We start from the raw sequence: 22,797 nt of genomic DNA, 5'->3' as shown, positions 1-22,797 counted from the left end.
CTCCAGGCTGAACAACTCCAACTCTCTCAGCCTGGCTCCAGAGCAGAGCTACTCCAGCCCTTGGACCATTCTTGTGCCCCATGTCGTTCTTATGTTTACCCTGGCTTGTACTGTACCACTGGTGAAGCTGATGGAGCCAGCCCCTCACAATCCCCTTTTCAGCATGAAATACCCTGGCACCACCATTCCCTCTACCAGCAAGAGCTGATAGAGAAATTTCCTACATAATTTTGGAAGCCTGTTGCCTCATGCGTGTTTCGTTCTCACTGGAGTTTCCCTTCCAAGTTTATTTTTGGTAGGGCCTGAAATAGGAAATGAATTGTTGGCAAGGGGATCACTGCTATCGCTGCTCACTGGCCAAGCCAAAACAAATGTGCTTTTGTCCAACCCAACAGCTCCTTCTTCAGTTTAGGAAATGGGGACAAAATGGGAACAAAACCAGTGTTACAGTATTGGTGAAGGAATGGATGGGCCACAAATGCATCCATGCTCCTCTGCTTCCCCTGGCTGAGATCTCAGTGGAGGGGAGGGCAATGGCCAACTGGTCCTGCTCCACCTCAGCACCTCCTGCCAGCCTCATCCACTGCTTCTCTTTGGCTGTGGAAGGCCATGTAACATGCTAAGTCAAGCCTGCACATTGTCACCAGAAAGCTCTCACCTGTCTGTTGGGGAAGGTGGCTTCAGGAAAGATAGATCTTAGGTAAAAGTGCTTCCTTCTTCATCTCTGGTGAGCAGAAGATTTGGTTTTGCTCCACATTATGACTTCATCCTGTGATTGGGTTCAGCTGTTTTTTCTTTGAGGCCAAAGGTTTCTGCAAGTCCACAACATTGGTGGAAAGCAGCTAAGAAAAGCAAGTGCATTTATGCTCTGTACTATCCTTTCCAGTGGGACTCACAGCTGCAGGGAAAACTGTTTCATGGCCCCTAAACAAAGTCCCCTCACCAGTATCTGTTACAGTCAGATATGACCAAATTGTGGTGGCGGGAGGAAAGCCTGCAGGCCCTGGCAGGATGGTTAGAAGAGATTCACAGTCACATTATGTGGAGAAATCAGCCCTTCATGATGCTGAGGTGTAGCATCCATTGAGATGGTGATGTCCTTCATGGCCTCTGGCAATACAGGACATTTATTAGAGAAGCATCTGACCCATCTGAGCTGGAAGGGACTGCTGAAAAGAATCTGGGGCCTACAGTGGACCTCAGGCTGAACATCAGCTTGTTGTTGCCAGTTCAAGAGAAATGTGAAGCAATAGGAGAGGCCTGGAGGTGGGCTATCACCACGCTCATGGATCTGCCCACATCGCACCAGGAGAGATGGAAGGGGCTGTGCTGAGTTAGCTCGGCCATGAGGAGGTGAAGGGGATCTCAGAGAAGCCAGCTGACATGATGACTGTCATTGATCGAGCATGACGAGCTAAAGCAGGAGCTTTCAGAGCTTTCAGGCTCTGAAAGGGGCGGTACACAGAGGGCTCTATTCCCTCCCATTCCCTGCCCCATACTCCTCAAGCTCATGCAGACCATCAGCCCCTCCTCTCTTTCACCCGCTCCGGGCTGAGCCAGAGCAGGTGATTCCCAGCTCCTGGCCTGCCAGCGGGTGCCTGGGGCAGGCAGAGACAGCACCCAGCTACGGAAGAAATACATTTTTATTAGGAAAGCTCTCTGCAGAGGTGCCAGGCTCTGTCGTACCAAACTAATCCCTCCAACTCTGTTGGCTCTGGCCAGAGCTAGTGCTTTTCTCCCGGGCAACGGCGGCCCCGGCAGAGGGCAGGGAGGCTTCGGTCGAAACCAGCTCGACCCGGCACCGGGCACAGCATGGCTGCGGTGGGCCCGGCTGTGGAGAGCTGTGCCTGGAGCCCAATGTGCCGGGGCAGGGGTTTTCCTCTGGTGATGGATGGCGGCACATCCCTGGTGGGGGATGTGTGCCGGGCAGCAGCACACTCCCTCTCCCGAGCTCCGCAAGCCTGACGGACCCGAGTGGGGTGGGAAGCGAGCGGCTCCGTTACTGCAGAATATACGGTGGGTAAGTCTAGTACAACAAGCGCTGCTTATGTGATCGATAATACTGCTACAAAAAAGGGGATGGGCGGGTATATGCCACGCACGGACCATTCCCTCCCCCCGCCCTGGATTGGCGGCCAGGCCGGCTCCCTGTGGTCCTGCCCTGAACGGGAGGGTGAGCTGCCAGACCCAGGCAGGGAGCAGGCAGCAGGGCTTGGAGGAGGAGGACCAGGTCCTGGGGCAGGGGAGGATAAAGGAAAAAGGGGGACGAGAGATACGGTGGGGGGGCAAATGGAAGCTCAAGGCTCTTCAGATGCCCCCTGCCCAGTCCGTGGCCATGCTGGCAAATGTCCTTCTTCCCAGTGCATGACCGGCCGGCACGGGGCCGGTGCCCATCTCCCGGTCACTGCACGGCCTGGGCGGGCATGGTGGTTGCCCTGGGCTGCTCCAGGCTGGCTTCTCGGCTCTTCTTCCTGGGAGGCTTTTTAATGGGGGTTTTCTTGGCCACTTGCTCGCTAGGGAGAGCCTGGTCCTGGCTGCTGCCAGTGCTCGGCTTCTCCACCCGCTTGGGCTCCCCGGCAGTTGGCTCAGCCACCCCAGGGATCAGTTTTTGCAGGTGGGGAGAGGTGGGCAGCAAGGGCTTGCTGGTCTTCTGGCCACCGGCAGCCGCTGAGCGCTTGGCTTTCTGCGGAGGGGTAGGCTTCTCCCTCTGGCTGCTCACCCCATTGGCCCGGGTGCCTCCATCCCCCTTGTTGAGGCTCTGAGTCTTTTCCTTCAGCTGGGCAGCCAGCTCAGAGGCCAGGTGGGGATGGAGGGGCTCAGAGCGAGGTTTGCTGGTGTTGGGGCTGCGAGGAGCATCCTTGTTGTCCCCGCCCCACCGCTCTGGCTGGAAGGCACCCATCTTTCGGAAGGCATTCTGCACTGCCCCATTGATGCTCTCTGCTGGCTCTGAGCTGGCTTTGCTTCTCTGCTTGGCCTTGGAGGAGGACTGGGACTCCCCGGGGAGGCTGGCTTTGCCCTCGGGGACACCAGGCTCCTTTGGTTGCTTCTTGCTCCGCGTGCTGCCCTTCTCCTCTGCTCTGCCCTGCATGCCAGCTGAGGTCTCGCTGGGGCTCCTCTTTCTCTTGGCCAAGCCCTGGCCTTGCTCGGGGCTTCCAGACCGAGTGGCCACTCTCTCTGGGGACCGGCTGGGTGCTGGCAGGGAATTGGTCTGGCTGGAGTTGTACCTGCCGTGGATCCAGGAGATTTTGGGCTTCGTCGCTGGGTCTGGGGGACGGGGTTTGGTCCTCTCTGGGGATGGCGGCTTCCCAGAGCTGCGGGGCTCCACACCAGCATCCTCCTCCTCCTTGGACTGCTTGGAGAGACGGGCGACCCGGGCATAGAGCGCAGCGCCGGCCGAGCCTGAGCCGCAGGAGGAGCGCTCGCTGTCCGAGGACTTGAGCAGCGGCGTTTCGCTGCTGTCGGCTGGGAAGGCTCTGACAAAACCTGTCTCCTTCAGGAAGGTGTATTCGCCTGCTTCCTCACCACCAGCTGGGGCCACCACCTTGTCCCCGGGGCTGGCAGGTGTTCCCCGGTCTCTGCTGTCGCCCATGCTCTCTGTGGGAGGAGAGGACAGAGGTGTCAGGCTGGATGTGCCAGGGTAGGGGAAGGACGGAGAGGCTCCCGCAGCACAGTGGGATGGCATCCCCATCTGGTTCCTCCTCTGGTGTGTCCCTAAGTCCTCCCAGCCCCTCCTCCTGGTCAGGGACGCCAGAACCAGAAGGCTTTTAAAACAACCCACAGCAGCAAATGCCAGAGGAGGGAGCTCTAAAACCGCACAGGAGGCAACACCAGCACCCGTGTTCCTCCCTTCCTGGGGAATGAGCCACGGTGACACGGTCCACGCTGTACAAGGGTGACACCTCCCCACCGGGAAGATGGTGGCCTCTGATGATGGCCTCAAAGTCCCCTGGGGAAGCACCCTGTCTCCCAGCTCACCTTCATGGGGGACACAGTACACTGGCCCCTCATCTGTGGTGTCGAAGGAGGAGAAAGACCCACGGGATGACCAGGATGGGGAAGGCTGCTCCACTACAGAGGGTGGCTCGATGAAGCTGCAGTTCAGTGTGTTCTCCAGGTCATGGTGGGCCACTGTGAGTGCAAGAACTGCTGTCAGTGCCCATCCTGCTGACCCCCCCAGCCAGAGAGGAGGGTGGGATGCTACAGAGTTCCCCCTCTTTACCCCCACAACTTAGCAGTTGGTCTTGGGAACAGGGACAGCATCCCAGACACGGGGACATCTCTTGTCCCACCAGGTCCCCCAGCCAAGCACCCACAGAAGCCATCAATGGTGGGGACCAGCATCCCCCATGCCTGTGGACAGCAAAGCCTGTGCAAGCCTTATGCCCTCCATCATCCCTCCCTCTCCACAGCAGGTCTCCAGCTGCCCAAATCAAAGATGCACATAGCAGAGGGACGAGTCACCCAATGTCCTGGGTCCTATGAGAACCCAGGGAGTGTACTGGTGGTCACCCATGAGCTGCACAACCTGCATGGCTCTGGTGTGGCAACCATCTCCTTCCTGGGGAAAGAAATGAGCTGCCAGCTTTAATTGCATTCATTTCCACTTCAGCATCACTGTTCACATTTTCCTTTTCCTTCTGCTTCTGCTAAAGGAGGGAGATGGATGGTAAAAGGCAGCAGGGGGATGTGCAGCACTGTTTTTCCTAGTTCTGCCACTTTTCAGTCCCTTTGCCAGCTTCTCCCATCCCAAAGCTGAGGAGGAGCATCCCCTCACCATGGCAGCTGCCCACAGTGAAGCTGATTGGAAGAGAAAAACCACCAGAGAGGGAAATCTTGGTGTTAAAAATGGTTTTGGCTTCAACAGTTAAAAAAAATAATGAGCAGTGTGAGTTGCTTGGGCTGCGCCTCAGGAACTGTGACTGGGTCACTTTTTCTGTGACCCATTTCTAAAGCTTCTCACTGCATAAGCTCAGGTCCCAGCTCACCCCCTGGTGCTCTCCTGGGTGCCTGCCCTTTCAGAATCATCTTTGGGGCAGGACCAGGGCAGCACCCAGCTGGCTGGAGGGCACTGACCCTTCTGGACACCTGGGCACCATCAGATGCCCTTGTCCCCATCCCCTCCCAGCAGCTGACATTGGTATCACCAAGTGTTTGCAAAATAACTATGTGTTACTGGGGTGCCCACTCACACATTTATTTTTTATTAGAATAATCTGGCCTCAGAGATGCAGGGACATGAACTGGTGACACACGCTGGGCCAAAAAAAAAAAAAGCAGCGATATTTAAAGAGCAAAAGGCCTGGAGAGGGGGAAGCAGCAGTTTCAACATGGCTTTTCTTGTAATAAAAAAAAAAAAAGGGAAAATTAAAAGCAGCCGGCTGGAAGGAGATGAAGGGCGATGCTTCCTGAGAGGGAGTGTGAGGAGTGCCTGGGACTCGCAGCCATGAGGCGTCTCTGGGACTCGATGAGACTCATGACACAGCCAAAGGATAGAAAGAGGATGTGCAGCACACCCAGAGCTGGGCTTGGGGACTCCTGCCTGCTCCCCTGGGATTCATCTCCCACCGACTATGCACCACAGGCTGATGGGGCTGGGAGAAATGTGCCCGATTCTCTTGGGTCCCCGCCTGCTGCTTCTCCCCAAAACCTCCTGGCACCACAGCACCAGGGGGGCTGACCCCAGCCCTGCTTGTGTGGCAGCTGGCTGGGACCCAGAACAGGACAGAACAGTGAAGGAGCCACAGAGAGGCCATGGGAGGGTGGCCCTGGAGCTCTCCTGGCCTCCCTTCCCATTCAACCCAAGCTCCCCAGCATCAGTGAGGTGACACACAACTGAGACCCACGTGGGTACCACTGATGTACCAGGCAAGCAAACCCCATGAAACCCACCCACAAGGATGTCCAAACCCTATCACAGCAGGCCCTGGCATCAGACCAGGATGTGGCCCCACAAGGTGCCCACTCAAGTGCAACCCCCAGGGAGGTGGTTGTGTGGGGCAGCAGTTTGAGGGGGGCACCTGGGGCTCCAGGCACCTGATGAGCTTTGATGGAGCTTCAAAACATTCTGCCTCATCTGGGGAGGTTCTACTCTGTATGGACTTGTGCTTGCTGGTGGTGAACATGATCATGTTTGAGCCCAGAGGGGAAAAGCTGCAAATACATGGCTGTGACAGTGATTGTGCAAGGATATGAGCAGACCTGGAGTGACCATCTACCAAGTGTCCTCAGCTCCAGCCAGCCCTGGTTCACTATGACATCCCCACAGGATCCTCAGCCCCTCTAGCACTGATCTGGCACTTGGGATGCATTTCAGCATCCCCCAGACCCTCCTGCCAGAACAGGCCCAATGTGGGGAACAGGTAGCTACCACAGCCTCCATGAGCATCCCAGGGACTCACTGCTGCAGGACCAAAGCAGATCTCCATGGCCTGGCAGGGGCTGGAGGCATCATCACTGGACCAGGCCATCACCATCACCAGAGGGACTGCAGTGTCTGAAGACCACCCTGTTGTCCCTGTCCCACGCCAGGGACAACACCAAGAACACAAGACAACCCCCTGACCAAAGCATTTCCCTCAGGGAAACAACAACCCCCGACCACTCAAACAGGCCTTAGGGACAGCTCCAGCCCAGCTGGAACCTGTGGCCATCCCAGGCATCCCTTCAGCACCAGTATGGAACCTCAGCCTGTCCTGAGGTGGCTGTCACCCTTTTTAGATGGAGCAGCTGGGTGGGTGCCAGCAGCCTCCAGACCCCCTGAGCCCCCCCTGCCCTTGCCACACACAGGCACCTTCTGTCCTCCCTGAGCCCTGCCTGGCCCCTTCCACAAACAGAGCCTCTGTTATCCTTGCAGCAGGAATGTTTCTCCAGCCCTGGCCCACCCTGCTCAGGGTAGGGCTTTGCTGTGCCTCATGCCGTGAGCAGTCATGTCCCCCCAACTTTGATGCTGGAACTGAGGTATGACGTGCTGGGATGGGGACCACCTCTGTCCCCCCACCCAGGATGGGGGATTTGGCCTCAGGCTGAGCTGTTCCATGCCAGGATCCAGTCCCTTAAGGGGCTCCAGGAAAGCTGGGGAGGGACTTTGGACAGGGGCAGGGAGTGATAGGACAAGGGGGAACAGTTTCAAGCTGAAAGAGGGGAGATTTAGGTTAGATATGAGGAAGGAATTCTTTGGTGTGAGGGTGCTGAGCCCCTGTCCCAGGCTGCACAGAGAAGCTGTGTCTGCCCCATCCCTGGCAGTGTTGGAGCAGTCTGGGGTGGTGGGAGGTGTCCCTGCCCATGGCAGGGTGGATGGGACTGGGTGAGCTTCCAACACCAACCTGTCTGGGATGTGGCTGCTCAGGGTGCCTGGGCAGCACTGCTCACCCAGTGAGGTGTGGGGGTACGTGGGGCTCAGTGCCATTATGGCACAGGGTGGGGAGTTCTGCCTTTGCCCTCCAGTATTCCATAAGCTTCTCTCTGAGATGGCAGATCCCTGTCCTCAAGCTGGGATGAGCACGGGGAAGTTTTGGAGGGTGGGGGTTACAGTGTCCTTCAGCTGCCTGGCTGCAGGGGGGAAGATCAGGATCTCCTGTGAGCCTGGTTGGTGCCTGGGCAGCATGAGGAGCTAAAATCTCTGCCAAAAATCTCACCCAAAATCTCTGCCTCTCCATCCTTGAGCCTGCTGCCAACAGAAGGAGCGTGGTCTCCAGCCCCAGCTCAGATCCTACAGCCCCTGCAAAGCTGGGGCAGGATTGGTCAGGATCAATAGGGCAAACAAAGTGTTTGGCTGCTGCAATGGGGATCATTCTCCCTGGGGAACCTACAAACTTCACAAGCAGCTCAGACAAGCTTCAGGCACCAGGAACCTGCCCTGGTGATGCAAAATTATGCACTTTGAGATCCAGAAGCTCAGACTGAGGTGAAAGGGCTGAGCCCCCATGGGCCAGGCAGCTTGCACCAAGCGTTGCGGTGGCCCCCAGGTGTCCTTGTCACCATCCACCTCCCTGGGTTTGGAGCTGGGAAGAATGCTGAGAGCCTCGTGTGCTGCCCCACCCTGAGTAACTCCAGGGTTTTCCTCTCTGGCCCCTCCCCAAACCCCATCAACTTACCCACAACCTTGGGCAGCTTCTGACGGCGCAGGGGGATGCGTGGGAGCTTCATGCTGATGCGACTGAAACGCCCACACAAGCGTCTTGGAGGCTTCTTGGCTGCTGCTGGGTCCTGGCTGGAGCTGCAAGAGAAGGTGACAGCCCCATCAGAGAGACAGTGGCACCTGCCTGGAGCTGGGACAGTCCTCATGGGCTGAGAGGGATTGCTCAAGGACACTGCAAATGCAGAGGCATTTTGGGGAAGATACTGGGGCAGATCAGTGCAGAGGGCTGCCCTGGGCATGGGGATCCGGCAACCCACCCGAGTTGCTGCCAGCCCTGGGCACCAGCTCACTCCATGCCAGAGTGGAGCCAGGGGGAGGTGACAAGGCCAGATCCAGCCACCAGCATTGGCAGCCTGGCCTGAAACATGCCCTGCAATGCCCAGCCAGGGCCCTGAATCTTAAAAAAAAAATTAAAAAAAATTATCCCAACCTATGAACAAGCAGCACAGCTTCTCTTTATTTGCTCTCTGGTTTCAAAAGCCTCTCAGGGCAGTTCTCCAGCAATCATCTGCAGCTGCAGGAGTGAGCAGCTCCATGGGCTGAGGCGGGGAGCCTGTGAGGTACCACCTCCATCCCTTGGGATGCTCTGGCAAGGGACAGCAGCTGGGACAGTGACCCAGCTCTTTGGGGACATTTGGGCACCCTGGGAGAGAAGTAACTATTTTGAGCTGTTTCCCCTCTCCCTGTGTGATACTTCACTTCATGGGGCTGCATTTGAGCTTTTGTCTGCAAGGTAACTCCAGACAGCCTCCAGGCTCTCCAAGCCAGATGTGCTGGACTGGGACTGAGCTGCAAGGCTGCAGGGGAGGCTGCTGGAAAGTTTCTGAGCAGTGGTCGGTGGAATGCAGGGAGGCTTTTTCCACAGCCAGAGGAGCTGCTGGGGCCCACTCCTGCTTTGCTGAGCAACAGTGATGTTCCTGTCCCTATAGTGGAATGTCACCTGGTGCTGACAAAATACTGCCAACATCCCAGCCTTGCTGCAGGAACTCATCCTCCTGAATGTCCCAGGGCAGGACAGCCAGCACTGCCACAGTCCATCATCCCCCAGGCTTCATCCTAGGGCTGAGGGATTTGTTCTGGGGGTCTTGGTCACATCTCAAGGCCCTTGTTCCCTTTGCTCCAGACTGGAGGGGACCTAATGGGTGTCTATTAAATGATGGCCCACAAGAGGGAAATAAGGTCAGGATGATGGCCCACTGGCAAAACTCAGCATGAGTCTCCCAGCTGGGTTCTGCACTGAGGATGCAGCAGGACTTCTCAGACCTTGGGAACTCAGGCCACACAGTACAGTGCGGGCAGTACTGCTCTGCCTCAGTTTCCTCCAGCACCGCTGTCCCAGTGTGGTCCCCTGCATCCCCCTGCTGGTCCCAGCCCCACACTGGTCATTCATGTCCCCAGCTGTCCCCAGTTCCCCCAGAGCCTGTCAAGGACCCTCAGGCCCCAGCACTCACCCATGGGCTTCATCCTTCTTGCGACAGACGCAGCAGCAGCAGAGCAGGGAGAGCAGAAGGATGAGCAGCAGGGCCAGGAGAGCTCCTGCCCCGATCACCCCCATCCTCTGGTTGGCCTCTGCAAGACAAACCCGGCTACCTCAGCCCCAGGGCTGGTGGGTGGTGCAGCCCAGTGCCCCGCTGGGTGCCCACTGGCACTCACCCATGTGGCAGGCACCCGTGAGTGGGTCACAGGCCCCGTCGTGGCAGCTGCAGAATTCAGCACAGTTGGCTCCATAGTGGCCAGGTGGGCAAGTCAGGTTACAGCTGGAGGGAAGGGGCTGGATGAGAGGCTTATTCACCCCAGCTGCTTCATCCTCCCAAGCTCTCCCCAAGCTCTGGGGAAAAGTGGGAGGGACTTCTCCAGCCTGCTCCAAGACAGCCCCCCCACCTCTTGCAAGCCCCCAGGAGCAGGAGCCTGTCACCCAGCACTCGGTGGTTTGGCCCCACTGGAGCTGACACCCTTGCTGCTCCCTTCAAGAGGCTTTACAATTAGACACAGTAATTACAAAAGGACATTGACCCAGCAGTCACATCTGAACACACCCCAGAGTCACATGCAGGGTTTCTCGCTGGTGACATGGTCATGGCACCCCCAGACTCCCCCATGCCAAGGGCAGTGAGGTGGGGCCCAGTGACCAGGAGCTGGGATGGTGCCCAGACTGGTTTTATTTCTATTGTTTTGGTCTCCAAGAAGAAAAGCAACTGCGTGGCCCTGAGGCATCCATGACCCTCCTGGTTCAGCTAAACTTGGTGCCAAATCTCCACCACTGGTAGAAGGACCTCCCTGATGGTGTCACTGAGGCAACAGGGACATGCATGAATGGCCACCATCCCATCACAGAAAACATGAACCAGGCCCATGCTAAAGCAACTGGAGCTCCTGGTACTGTCAGGACTGACCCAGCCTGCCACCCCAGCCATGGGACAAGCTCCATGGAGCAGGACCCTGGTGGATTTGGGGGATGTCCCTCCACCAGCTGCTCACCAGCTGCAACATCCTGGCCAGAGCGGCTGCAACCATCAGGAGCCAGCAGGCCCCAGCCCAAACCTGCTCCCAGGGGACACAGTTGCCCCCCAGGCTCTGGCACCCTGCCCAGAAGTGGCTCAGCCCATTTCACGCTTCAGCAACTTGCAAAGCACCGGCCCGGCCCAGCCTCGTGCCCCTGGTGCACCCCGTGATGAGCATGGAGTCCCTGCGGTCGCTCCAAGCAGCTGTGCTTGAGGCAGCAAGCAGGGAGGACAGGATCAGGGATATTTCCCTGGCAATCCCAAACCTCCCACCCCACCACTTGGTCCCACATTTCTGCCTCAGAATGGGATTTTGGGAGAGCAGAGCTGGGGGTAGGGGGTGGGAGGGTGGGTGTCCAGACACCTCTGAGAATGATGTGGAGGAGATAAACCCCTTTGTGCACACCCCAAATACTTTAGCAGCCTTTCCTTAAGCATGCTCCCAGTGCAGAGCTGAGAGGCCACCACTGCACACCGAGGGCATCCCTTCTGCCTGCCTTGCAGAAATAATCCCCTTTTCAGCAAAATTCTGCTGACAAAAAACGCAGTTTGCGCAGTCAAAGGGATCTGTCCCAGTGCTGAGAAAGTCCCTGAGCCTGCCAGGCATCCACCCTTCCAGGCACTCAGCCTGTGGTTACAGCTCCAGAATGTTTCTGGGTTCAGGGCTGCATCCTGAGTATCTCTGGACCCACATCCTGAGCATCCCCTGTCCCTGCATCCTGAGCATCCCTGGTCCTCACATCCTGAACATCCCCTGTCCCTGCATCCTGAGCAGCCCTGGTCCCTGGTTCTAAGCATCTCCAGTCTCACTGCTATGATCAGCATCTCAGAACAATTTACATCATACTCTGCCTTCTGGTGCTGTGCTCAAATCGGTGCCACATGCCCCTGGTGAGCACCAGGACCCTCTTAACTCCAGCTCTGCTAATAAAGGTGGCACCAATGTCCAGAGTAGACACCCTGAGCTGGCATTAGTGCCCACCTGCGTGCCTCCCTGCTCACTTCTACAGCCCTGCTGGCAGCACAGATGGGCAAGTGAAGCCCCACAAACCCTACCTGAAACAGAAATGCTCCCTGATTTTTGTAAACTGAGTGAAGCAGCAGCACAGGTGGGATTCTGGCCCCAAGTCACTGGCACCAGCTTTATGGTTAATTCCTGGGAAAATCTGGGCAACACCTGGCAGGACCTGGGGAAGCCGGTGTGCACACCCCAGCTAGGTGGAAACCACCTCTCTTGCCTTTCCAAACAACTGGAAAAAACCACCAGAGGATGTGAGGAGGACATCGATGTCCCTTGTGCCCCTTCCTTGGGCAGGGAGTGTGGGGGAGGCCTGGGAGAATTCTTTCCAGGGATGAGGAAAACTCTGGCCAGAGCAGAAGCTCACAGCAGGAGCACTCTAGGGATGCTGTGCCCATGAGGTTATCTGCTATTCTGGGATGCAGTTTTCTTTCTCTTTTAATCTAGAAATTCCACCCTGAGCTTAAGGAAAAAAAACCCAAACAAACCGAAACCACCATTTTTGTCGACAGCATTTGTTTTTGCCAAATAGCCATTTCCTAAAGCAAAATCCCTCTCCTGCAGCATTCCTTCACCGTTAATGGCTCTGCCAGTGCCTCCTTTTCCCTCTGCTCCAGATGCATCTGAATTGCTGCCCGTGAGTGCTCCCACCACAGCAAACCCCTCAGCTGGGGATTGTGGGGACCCATGGGACAAGAGGTGACTGAGCAGCTCCCATGTACCAGAGACACCCCAAAACCATGCCTGCCATGCCTGACTTACAAGGTGCCGTGGGAGCCGGGGTGGCAGAGGCAGCGTCCGGTCTCGAAGTGGCACTGCCCATTGACGCAGTCGCTGCAGACAAAGGCGCAGTTGTCCCCATACGTCCCATTCCGGCACTTGGTTTCACACCTGGGGAGGGATGAAAGCAGGTGGCTGGAGTACCCCCTGGCATCCCCTCAGCCCTCTAGCCTGCCCTTCTGCCTGCAGTCAGGGAGATGGGGCTGTGCCGTGCCAGCCTCGTTTGGGTGCTGCAAAGCCCTGCACCCAGTCCTTGGTATAAGCCTGTGGGAACGTTGCCCAGCTTCAGAGCTGAGCCCTCACCATCACCCAGCCTCATCTGGAGGCATGGGGCAGGGGTCTCACAGCTCACTCAGGTCCCACAGCTGTGCCAGTGGGCTCAGCCCACCCCTGCCCTCCCCAGGGAAAGGTGAGGAGCCCCCTCGCCAGCCCTGCTCCGGCACCCAGCCTCACTCACCGGTCTCCAATCCAGCCTGGGTTGCAATGGGAGCACTTGCCATTGATGTGGTTGCAGGTGTGGCCATCCTTGCAGGGGGGACAGAGCTTCTCACAGCCCTCTCCATAGAAGCCAGGTGAGCAGGGCTGGTCGCACTTGGTGCCATTCCAGCCCGCCTCGCAGGTCAGGCAGCGCCCATCGGCCACAGTGCACGGCTGCAGGCTCTTGCACTGCCCACACCTGCAACAGCCCAGGGGGACCCTGTCACCCACCGCAGGACCCCAAAACCTGCCACCGCCTCCCACCGAGCCCATGCTGCTGGGACAGCTTCACGGGGTCCAGCCACTCACCGCCTCCTGCAGCCTTGGCCGTATAAACCCGCCGGGCACGGCTCGCGGCAGTACTTGCCCCGGTAGCCAGGCTCACAGGTGCAGGTCCCATCCACCTGGTTGCACTTGCCCTTGTAGCACTGGCAGTAGCGGTCACAGCGTGGCCCAAAGGTGCGGTCCCGGCACTGGCAGCGCCCGGTGAACTGCTCGCAGGGTGAGTTGTTGCAGGAGCATTGGTTGTTGCAGCCACGGCCCCACCAGCCCGGCTGGCACAGGCAGTTGCCTGTTTGCTGGTCACACTGGGAGTTGTGGCTGCAATAGCAGGAGCTGGAGCACTGGGGTCCCCACCAGTTGGGCTCACAGGTGCATTTGCCCGTCTTCTGGTCACACTTGCCATGCTTGCAGAGGCAGATGTTCTCGCATTTGGGACCCCAGCGGTTGGGGTTGCACGTGCACTGTCCGGTCACGTCCTCGCACTGCCCGTTGGGGTGGCAGCTGCACATCTCCTTGCAGTCAGGACCCCAGAACTGCCGCGGACACTCTGTGGGCAGAGCCATCAGCCTTGGCACTGCCCACGGGACAACCCCGGCAGTGGTGGAGACCCCCAGGCCTGATGGGACCCCTCGGCTGCAGTGCCCCCCCCCACTCCTCCCAGTGCACCAGATCTCAGAGGAGACCATTCCAAAGGGACAATGCCCTGGGGGACAAAGCCAGGGGACAGGCAAGGGCAGAGCAAGAGCCCCTGTAGTCCTGCCCTTGATGGTCTTCTCTGGGAAGTCACCCTGGAACAAGCCAGCACCCCAGGGCCCCCCCAGGTGCCTGCCAGTACTTACTGGTGTCGCAGTTGGCGCCGAAGTAGCCGTGGCGGCAGCGGCACTCGCCAGGTCTGACACACACCTCATTCTCCTTGCAGGTGAAGTTCCCCTCACACACAGCTGGACAGATGGACAGACAGCAGGCATGAGTGACAGTGCCACTGGGCTCATCCCTGCCGTCCCTAATTCCCCCCCAGCATGGCAGGGCAGGGGAAAGGGCGTGTAGTGGCACTCCAGGTGCTACTGAGCTGTGGCACCACCACCAGCCCAGCAAGTAGCCAGGCAAGCCAGATGGGACCCTTGCCAGAAAAATGCCACCAGCATCCTGCCACCCAGCTCAGCTCCATCCCTGCCACTGGCTGCACCCATCTGTGTCCCCTGCTCAGCTCCATTGCTGGCTCCATGTGGGGACATGGAGTGGTGGGCTTGGGGCAGCCAGGAGCACAGCCCACCTTCTCCCCCTCCCTGCACACCTTGGGACAGCAGCGGTGTCACTGTCATCCCCGCCACTGCCTCTCCCACATGGACCATCAGCCCCCAAAGGCCACCAGCCCCTCTCCAGCCAAGGGGATCTTGTGCTGGGTCCAAGGCCCAGAGTGGGGCAGGACACTGGGCAGGCAGCACTGCAGTGCAGGCAGGCGCAGGCAGACCCCGCATGCTCAAGCCTCCTAAGCCACCGGGGGAGGGAGAGTGGACCACCCATCCCATCCACCTTACCTGGGATTTCTTAGACCTACGGTGATGGATACTATAGAACCCCCTAGAATAGACAGATGGCACAGGTTAGGAGCATTGAGTAGTGGTTAGAGCAGGTTGGGGGGGGAGAGGAAATGGGGACAGCTTGCTGGTGGGACTGTCCCCTCACGCTGTCCTGGCAGACCCTGTCCTTCTCTCTTCCTGCCAGCACGTGAAAGGGCCGTGTCCTTTTCCTGGTGCGTGGGCACCAGCGCATGCAGCGAGCGGTTACGAGGGCTCATGCACAGAGGGTTAGTTGGTTATGTGCTCTGCACCTCTGGCTGCAATCTGCTGTGGTGTGGGCCGGCACAGGGCTCCTCTGGCTGAGCTCCTGCAGAGCAAGGAACCCAGAACAGCCACTGGCATCCTGGCAGCATTGCGGGGATCAGCTCCCAGGGCTTGGTGCTGAGCATCCATGCTGGGCTCACCATGGCCCTGATGACAGCCATAACACTCAGTGTGGTCCCAGCCAGGGCAGCCCTGCCCACAGGCTTGGTGGTCCCTGCCTGGCACCCTCCTGTCCTCACAGCCACTCCCCAGCAGGGCCATGATGGAGAGACACATGCCTGATCCTGGCAGCTTCTCTTCCACTGGCTTGTCTCCCCATGCTGCAGCACCCACGGGAACCTTCTGGGTCCTACCCCTGAAGTTGCACCTTCCCTGCTCCCACACAACTCCAGGAACTCTTGGTCCTAGAACAGCCCCTGCCCTCCATAATCCTTAGACCCAAAGCTAGCCAACAACAAGAGAAACCCCCAGGCCTGGGAGAGAGGTGATGCTACTGGGGGAGGAGCTCAGTGGGGCACCCCAGGGCATCACTGTGGGGGCAGTGGGTACACCAGGGCTGGTGACAAGCACCCATCCACATGCTGCTGGCTCTGAGCACTGCAGGGAGGCAGGACAGCCTCCAGCATGGTGGAGGAGAGTCCAGCTGCAGGCAGAGGTCCCTGGGACTGGGGTCCATGCTGCAGGGTACATCAGGGTGGCCCCTGCCAGTGAGGGTCAGGCCACGGGTGCTCATCAAGGCTGGGCAGATGAGCAGTGTCCAAAGAAGCAAGACACCAGTGCTTACCTAGTAAACACTCGCTTCCTTGTTGCCTCCATCCCGGGCAGCACACCAGCACCGAGGAGCTGCAGGGAAAAAAATCAATCACAAACTGTTACGACCCTCACAGAATCATAGAATCTGACAAGTTGGAAGGGATGCATCAGGATCATCAAGTCCAACTCCTGTCCCTGTGTAGGGCACCCCAAGAATCACACCATGTGCCTGAGAAACCCCAGAAAGCCCTGGTCCTTCCTAAGAACCCACCAGGAGCACGGGTGCTGTGATGGGGGGGACAAGACCAGTTCCTCCTATTAAAAAGGAGCAATGAAACAATGAGAATTGTGTTCAGAACTGCTACTGTGAAAAAAAATGAACTCCCAGACACCCCAAAAGCTGGGGAAAAAAAGGGAAGGCCCAGCAGAAACCCAACTGCTCTGCAACCGAGGGCTCAGCAAAGCAGCCAGCTCCTGGGAGGGGATGGCTCAAAACCTGAGGCCAGATGCACACCTTTTCTCCCCTGGGTGCTTGTGGGGGTGCTGCAGGGAGCAGCTGTGCCTGCACTGAAAATGTCCCCATGCTGCTCTTCTCTGCCCCCATCCTGCCTGCACTCCCTGCCTGCACTCTCCCTCATGTACGAGCCAGGTGATGGCAACTGCAGGATGAGTCCCTGAACCCCTGTCTGTCCTGGAGTACCAGCAGCTCTGGGAATTGCCATGAAGAGGATCAACAGCCAAAGTGGTTTTGGCACAAGCTAGACCCTGGCTAACACCAGGATGGGGTCTCACACCTTTGTGGGAGCCTGGCCAGGGTCACTCTGTGGGGATGGGACATGTGGGGAGTAAGCAGGGACACCTCAACCTCACTTGTTCAGTGGCCACCCCGAGCAAATGGCTGGGGGCTCATGATGCTGGAACCCAGGTGTGGGGAACATGCTTCCCATGCTGTGACACCACAGGAACCCCTGATGGTGGGAACCTTGCTCAGCCCTGGTGTGACCAGCATTGCCTGGTCCTCACAGGCACTGGGAGTGATGCTGGAAGGTTATAAATGGTCCGAGCAGACGCTGCAGTCGAGGAAAACTTCCCTGGGCTGGTCCGGCCGTGCAGGCTGGAATGCATTGTGCTTTTTTTTTTTTTTCCTCTTTATATGTAACAAATGCAGAAGAGGAGGAGACAACGAGGAAGTATTCGCTCAAAACCCAGCACAGTCACAGGACCGTGTCTGGCTGCCAGACAGCCTTGTCCTGGGGCTGGGGAGGGAGCTGCCAGCAGCCCCTGGCCCAATGCTGGTACCAGAGAGGCTGGACCCAGCTGCCCCCCACCCCCCTCCCCTTGGCTGGTGGCACTCGCACGGCCCAGCCGGGAGCATTGTGTCCCCTTTTTCATGGTGGAGGGTGAAAAATTGGAAAGGAGGCTGAAAAGAACCACAAAAATGATTCAAGGCCTGGAAAAAATGCCTTGCAGCTGGAGCCCAAAATAGCTCCATCTATTCAGCCCGTCGAAGCGGTCGTGAGACGCTGCGGTGGCAGCCGGTGTGCACACCCCCACCTCGTGGGGACCCTGGGGCTGGAGCAGGGGCTCTGCTCCTGCCATGCACGCAAGGGGATGCAGGGTCTTAACCACCAACCCACCTCCTGGAGACTAGTTTTTTTCCTGCAAGCCACTTCAGGCCCCCCTCCCCAAAAAGCCTCACAAGCAGTGCTCGGGCGCAGGCAGGGAATGGTCCATGGTGCCCTGAGCCCCCCCACCGTGCAGCTGAAGTCCCTGCCATCCCCCCTGAGTTGCTTCCATTGCTCCACCCTTTGGAAATTCAGTGTTTTAGCGGTTTTTAGATGAAACTTTTCAGGTTTGCAAGGGGGAAACCCCTCCAACTGGGAAAACTCCTTCCTGGAACAGCTCAGCCTGGACACCAAAAGGGGCATTGTGGAGGATGCACCAAAAAGCATGAGCTGTGATGAGAGCCCTGATCTGACAGTGAGGAGCTGGAAGCTGCCAAAACACAAAGGCAGGAGGGAAAAACCCCTTCGCCTTCCATGAACCTGAGGCAAGCAGGACCAGGACCATCACCAGCCAGGAGGAGGACCCCAGCCAACCCACCGCCTCACTGGATGTAGGATTTGTGCTTATCTGTTGACTGCTAACTAATCTCTCCCTGGCTATGCCTGCACCCCGCCGCTCAGGCCCCACTTCCTTTATCAGCAGCTTTGACAGCAAATAAACTCGTGCCTGTGGCAAGGAGAGGAAGCACAGGGACACCGGTGTTCCCAGCGTGGCACAGGAACTGGTCTCTGAGTTCCTGGGCACCCTTCAGGGCGTGGGTCTGACACATCTCTGGTGGTCTCAGCTCCTCCAAAGAGGGCTGGCACCATCTGCCTGTGACCACTGGGACTGGGGTAACTGGGAGGTCTCTTCAAAGGCTCACTCCCGACCCACACAGCCATGGCACCACAGGCAGGCACAGTGCAAATGCTTGCTGCTTTTTCTTCCCTTCAAAGAGCTACAAATGCTGGGGGGGGGGGGGAAACCCAAAAAAACAAGAAAGAAAAGCTGCCTCCGAGCTGTGGCCTGGGTATGGGAGCTGATGGGGAGGAGGAGTGGGGATGTGGGCAAAGCCAGAGCTGTGACCTGCGGGGAGGAGCTCCTGGTGCATGCACTGACCTCAGCACACGGCTACATCCTGCTCGCACCAAGCATCAGAGGGACCTCTGCAAATGCTCTGGGGGTTTCTATGGAGCTGGAATATTGTTCATACTGGATGAAGTTAGAGGGCACAAAATATGTCCCTGAAACATGTGCATCCTGGTCACCTTCCCCAGGCTTGCAGCAATGCCCAGGGCTTCCCATCCTTCAGAACACCACCCTGGCATCAAGCTCCTTCTTTCTTGGTGTCACCATCACCCAGTGCCACCCAGCTCCCCCTGTATGGCACACAGGGCTCTTGGGACCACCGGGTCCCAGCCAGCAGCATCGCCCTCCAGACAATGCCAGCCACAGCTCCCTGACCCGAGCCCAGCCTCGGGGTGCAAGCAGAGCCAGAAACCTGGTGCAGGCAGGTGCAGGATCACATATACAGAAGGAAATGCTTTGAGCAGAGAAAGAGAAAAAAAAAAATGTTAAAACCCTAAAGATTAGCAAGGGAGAGCATTACTGAGAGCAGGACAGGGACAAAGCAATGCCCATGCGTGCAGGGCTCCCCTTAACCGACATCCCAAGTAGCAGCTTCAGAGTGGGTCATGTTGACTTGTAACCCACTATAAGAGTTTCAAATTTAGGAGCAAGTTGCATCCAGTACACAAAATTTTTAACACCAAATAGCTCCCAAATTTGTCATTTTCTCCTACTCAGAAGGTGCCGAGGCAGAATCCTCTAAGACTTGCAGCTGGTATCCCTGAGGGATGCCTGGATATGTGCAGCAGAGACCATCATTTGTAGGTCAAGAATTCAACCAGCAGCTTTACTGAGGTCGAGGGATGCACACCAGGACCTTCTCCTCAAGACATCTCTGGCTCAGCTGCCCCCAGCCCCCAGCACAGGGCAGGACCTGCAGCACCTGGCCCGGGTGTTTGGGGCCACCAAGGTGGGGTTGGATGGTGACACACGAGGTGTCTACATATCGAGGGGAGCACCACAAGGTGCATGAGTGGGGAGGGAAGAAAGCTTTGCAGAAAGTTGAGGAGTAGAAAATGATGCAAACATCATCTCAGCTTCCTAGGGACCATCTCCTCCCCATCTTGTCTGGTTCCTGGGCTGCCTCCAGACCCCAGCTGCCACAGGACGAGGGACACTAACACCTGCTCATCCCACCCATGTCCTGCTCACCACCGAGTGCCTCTCGTGCACCCCACGGGTGGCACAGGGAGAAAGCCTGAGCCCAAGGTTCTGGATGAAGCATCTCCCCCACCGACACCCAGTAAAGATGGGGGCTTCCTGCACAAGGAGGAGCACCCAGACACCCCATCCCGAGCACCTGGGGCAGGATGCTGGGAACTGGGAGGGGTGGATGCTGCTAAATCCCCCTCTGCCAGCCCAGGACGTGGTGGCAGTTTTCTGGGAACCCGTGGGCAGATGCGGAATAGGGGGAAGGACCGACTCCTGCATCCTCCCCTGCCGAGGAGCCGCACGGGGCTGGAGCTGCAGCCGATCGGGCTCCTGAAATGCCTCCTTAGGAAACTCAGCCTGTAATTTGAGGAGGGGGCACCAGCGCCCTGCGGCCCTGCTGAATGGAGCCATTATGCGGCCCCTCTCACTCGCAGCACATGTTTTCCTTGTGGACTCGTCTGACCTCACGGGCGAGATGTAAAGGTGCATTTATGGCCTGGGCCCCCCATTCAGGGCCGGGATCCTGCTCTCCCAGTCGGGAGGGAGAGGCTGCAGGCACTCTGCCCCTTTTGCTGGGGCCAGCTTTGCCGAGGAGCCTGGCCAGCACCAAACACCGAAGCTTGGCCCAAGGTGATTCTCTGGCAAGCAATCCGTGGGACACGGAGGGCACGGAGAGCGGGAACAAGGTAGTGCCAGCTCCCAGGGCCCTGCCTCTGACCAGGGAGCCAGGATGTGACCTCCGAGGGACAGCCAGGCGGTGCCAGCGCTCCCTTTCTGAAGCCAAATCCAAAAATCCCGGAGCTGCCAACTCCAGGGCATCTCCACCAGGATACCCTGAGCATCCCGCCAGCCCGGGCTCGGCAGTGGGACTGGCCCCGGGGGCCCAGAACCGCCCACCCCCATCAGCCCCAGTCCCAGCGGCAGCCAGGCACGGCTCCTCACAGGAGAACCGGCCCCGGGGGGAGCAGGACCGGCCCCGGGGGCATCCAGGAACAGCTCCCTGTAGCAGGACTGGCTCAAGGGGGAGCAGAACCGGCCCCGATGTGCCCTGAACCGTCTTCCCGCAGCATGCCAGAACCGACCCCCCCTCTACTCCCGGCCCCACTCGGCTGGGCTCCTCGCCCCCTCCCCTGCGCCCGGCTCCCCCCGCCTCAGCCCCGCACAAGCCGGACTTTGTCTTGGAAGGCGCCCAGCGCCGCGGCTGGCCCGGGGGAGGGGAGCAGCGGGTCCGCCCGTCCTGTCGCGTTCCCCCCCATAGCCCCACCGCACCCCCTGCGCCCCGGCCCCCCCAGTGCGGGTGGGGGTTGCGATGCCCCCCGCCCCGGGCACACCTGCCCGCCCGGCCGCTCCTACCCGCCGGCCCTGCAGACGTTCCTGCCGCGGGGGCTCAGCTCTTGCGCGGCTCCGCGGCTCAGCACCAGCATCAGAACCGGCAGCAGCAGCAGCGCGGCCCCGGCCCGGGCGCGGCGGGGCGGTCGTAGCCTATGGGCCGCCATCACCGTCGGAGCGGCGGGGCCCGGCTTGACCCGGCCCATCCCACACGGGGCCGGGCTCTTTCCCCCCCCCCAACCCCTCCGTCGCTCCCCCCGGCTCCCCCCGTGCTCGGTGTCCGCCCGGCCCCGGCTGCTGCTCGGCGGGCGGAAGCCGCAGTTCGAGCGCTCGGACTCCGCCGCCGCCGCCTCCCCCGCGCCCCTCTCGGCAGCGGCGGGAGGGGCCCCGCCGCCAGCCAGGAAATTCCGCATTGGTTCCCCTGACGGCGGGCCAGGCTCCGGGGGCCGCCGGCCGCCGCCTCCCCCAGCCGCCGGGTAGCACCGCCCCGACGGCCCCGACGGTCCCGGGGGTCTCTACCGGGCAGGCAGCCCCGCCGAGCCGGTGAAGCGTGTCCCGGGGTGGGGAGGGGGGAAAGGTCCTGGCTTCCCGTTCAGCCCGGGGGTCCAGAAGCTCCCGGGAGGACCAGTGACTCCGGGGTCTGGTTAGCCAGTGGGTCCGGCAGCACCGGAGTCGGACTGTCCCGGTGGTTTGACAGCTCTAGGTGTCCGGCAGGTCCCGGAGCCCGGCGGCCCCGGGCTCTGGCTGTCCCCAGGGTCCAGCAGCTTCAGGGGCTCGATGGCTCTTCATGCACAAAAGCCCCGGGGTCTGGCTGTCCCAGGGACCTGGCACCCTCTGGTGTGGCCAAGAGGGCCAGTGGTGTCCTGGGTTGCACGAGGACAAGTGTGTTCAGCCGATCCAGGAAGGTTCTCCTCCCCCTCTACTCTGCCCTGGAATACTGGATCCAGTTTTGGGCTCCCCAGTTCAAGAGAGACAGGGATTTACTGGAAAGAGTCCAAGAGAGAGCTGTGAGGGTGATGAAGGGACTCGAGCATCTCTCCTGTGAAGAAAGATTGAGAGATCTGGGGCTGAGAGATCTTCTCATCCTTGAGAAGAGAAGGCTGAGAGGGGATCTTCTGAATGTCCATCAATATCTGAGAGTGGATGTCAAGTGGAAGGGGCCAATCTCTTTTCAGTGGTGCCCAGTAGCAGGCCAATGAATAATGGGTTTGAGATAGAACATAGATATCTCACCTCAACATAACGAGAAACTGCTTTACTGTGAGGGTGAAGGGAGCCCTGGCACAGGCTGCCCAGAGAGGTTGTGGAGTCTCTTCTGGAGAATTTCCAAACCTGCACAGATGTGTTCCTGTGTGTCCTGCCCTGGGTGATCCTGCTGTGGCAGTAGGGTTGGACCAGATGGTCTCTAGAGAGGTCCTTTCCAACACCTAACATTCTATGATTCTATGATCCCTGCTGGGTTAGACCACCACCAGTATGGGGCAAATAAGATACTCTTAATTTTATCAGTGTTGAAACAAATGAGGAAGACATTACCTAATTTCAAAACTGTGGAAAACCTCTGAAAGGCAAATCTTAAATACCTTGGCTCAAGTTCATGCAACAAGGCACCAGCCACCACCTGGAGCAGAGAAGGCAATTGGATGCTCAGATCTCTGTCGTGGCTGCTGGGGCTCTCTGCCTCATGCAATGAAGGACAGGGATCAGCAAGAGTCTTACCAAAAGATGACAGGTTTCTGGTCTTCTGGCAGGAAGTGAAATGTACTGCACTTCAAAGGAATTTACTAATAGGAAAACCTGTTTACTTACAGATCTGTGGGGGGAAAAGAAAGGCCCTGCCCACCCCATCCT

At 58.6% G+C, this 22,797-nt stretch overlaps 1 protein-coding gene across 2 annotated transcripts; it reads right to left on the bottom strand.

Moving 5' to 3' along the window:
• Nucleotides 1-1,625: 1,625 nt before the first annotated feature.
• Nucleotides 1,626-21,374, bottom strand: SCARF2 (scavenger receptor class F member 2). 2 transcript variants are annotated; one of them, XM_071762968.1, is made up of 12 exons: nt 20,949-20,979; nt 15,824-15,882; nt 14,734-14,776; nt 14,035-14,136; nt 13,223-13,742; nt 12,894-13,112; nt 12,419-12,547; nt 9,791-9,894; nt 9,589-9,706; nt 8,094-8,215; nt 3,976-4,128; nt 1,626-3,594 (listed from the first exon to the last, which is right to left on the bottom strand). In XM_071762968.1, the coding sequence occupies exons 5-12, from the start codon at nt 13,702-13,704 to the stop codon at nt 2,402-2,404; spliced, it is 2,520 nt and encodes an 839-aa protein (XP_071619069.1). In that variant the 5' UTR covers nt 13,705-13,742; nt 14,035-14,136; nt 14,734-14,776; nt 15,824-15,882; nt 20,949-20,979; the 3' UTR covers nt 1,626-2,401. The 2 variants fall into 2 exon arrangements, with proteins under 2 accessions (XP_071619069.1, XP_071619068.1); XM_071762967.1 differs by lacking the exon at nt 14,734-14,776 and having other exon boundaries at nt 20,971-21,374.
• Between the last annotated feature and the right edge of the window lie 1,423 nt (nt 21,375-22,797).

This window comes from Heliangelus exortis, chromosome 19 (assembly GCF_036169615.1).
Source record: "Heliangelus exortis chromosome 19, bHelExo1.hap1, whole genome shotgun sequence".
NCBI classification, from domain to species: domain Eukaryota; kingdom Metazoa; phylum Chordata; class Aves; order Apodiformes; family Trochilidae; genus Heliangelus; species Heliangelus exortis.
Note: the sequence above shows the minus strand (reverse complement) of the source record. Positions and strands in the feature narration are given on the sequence as shown.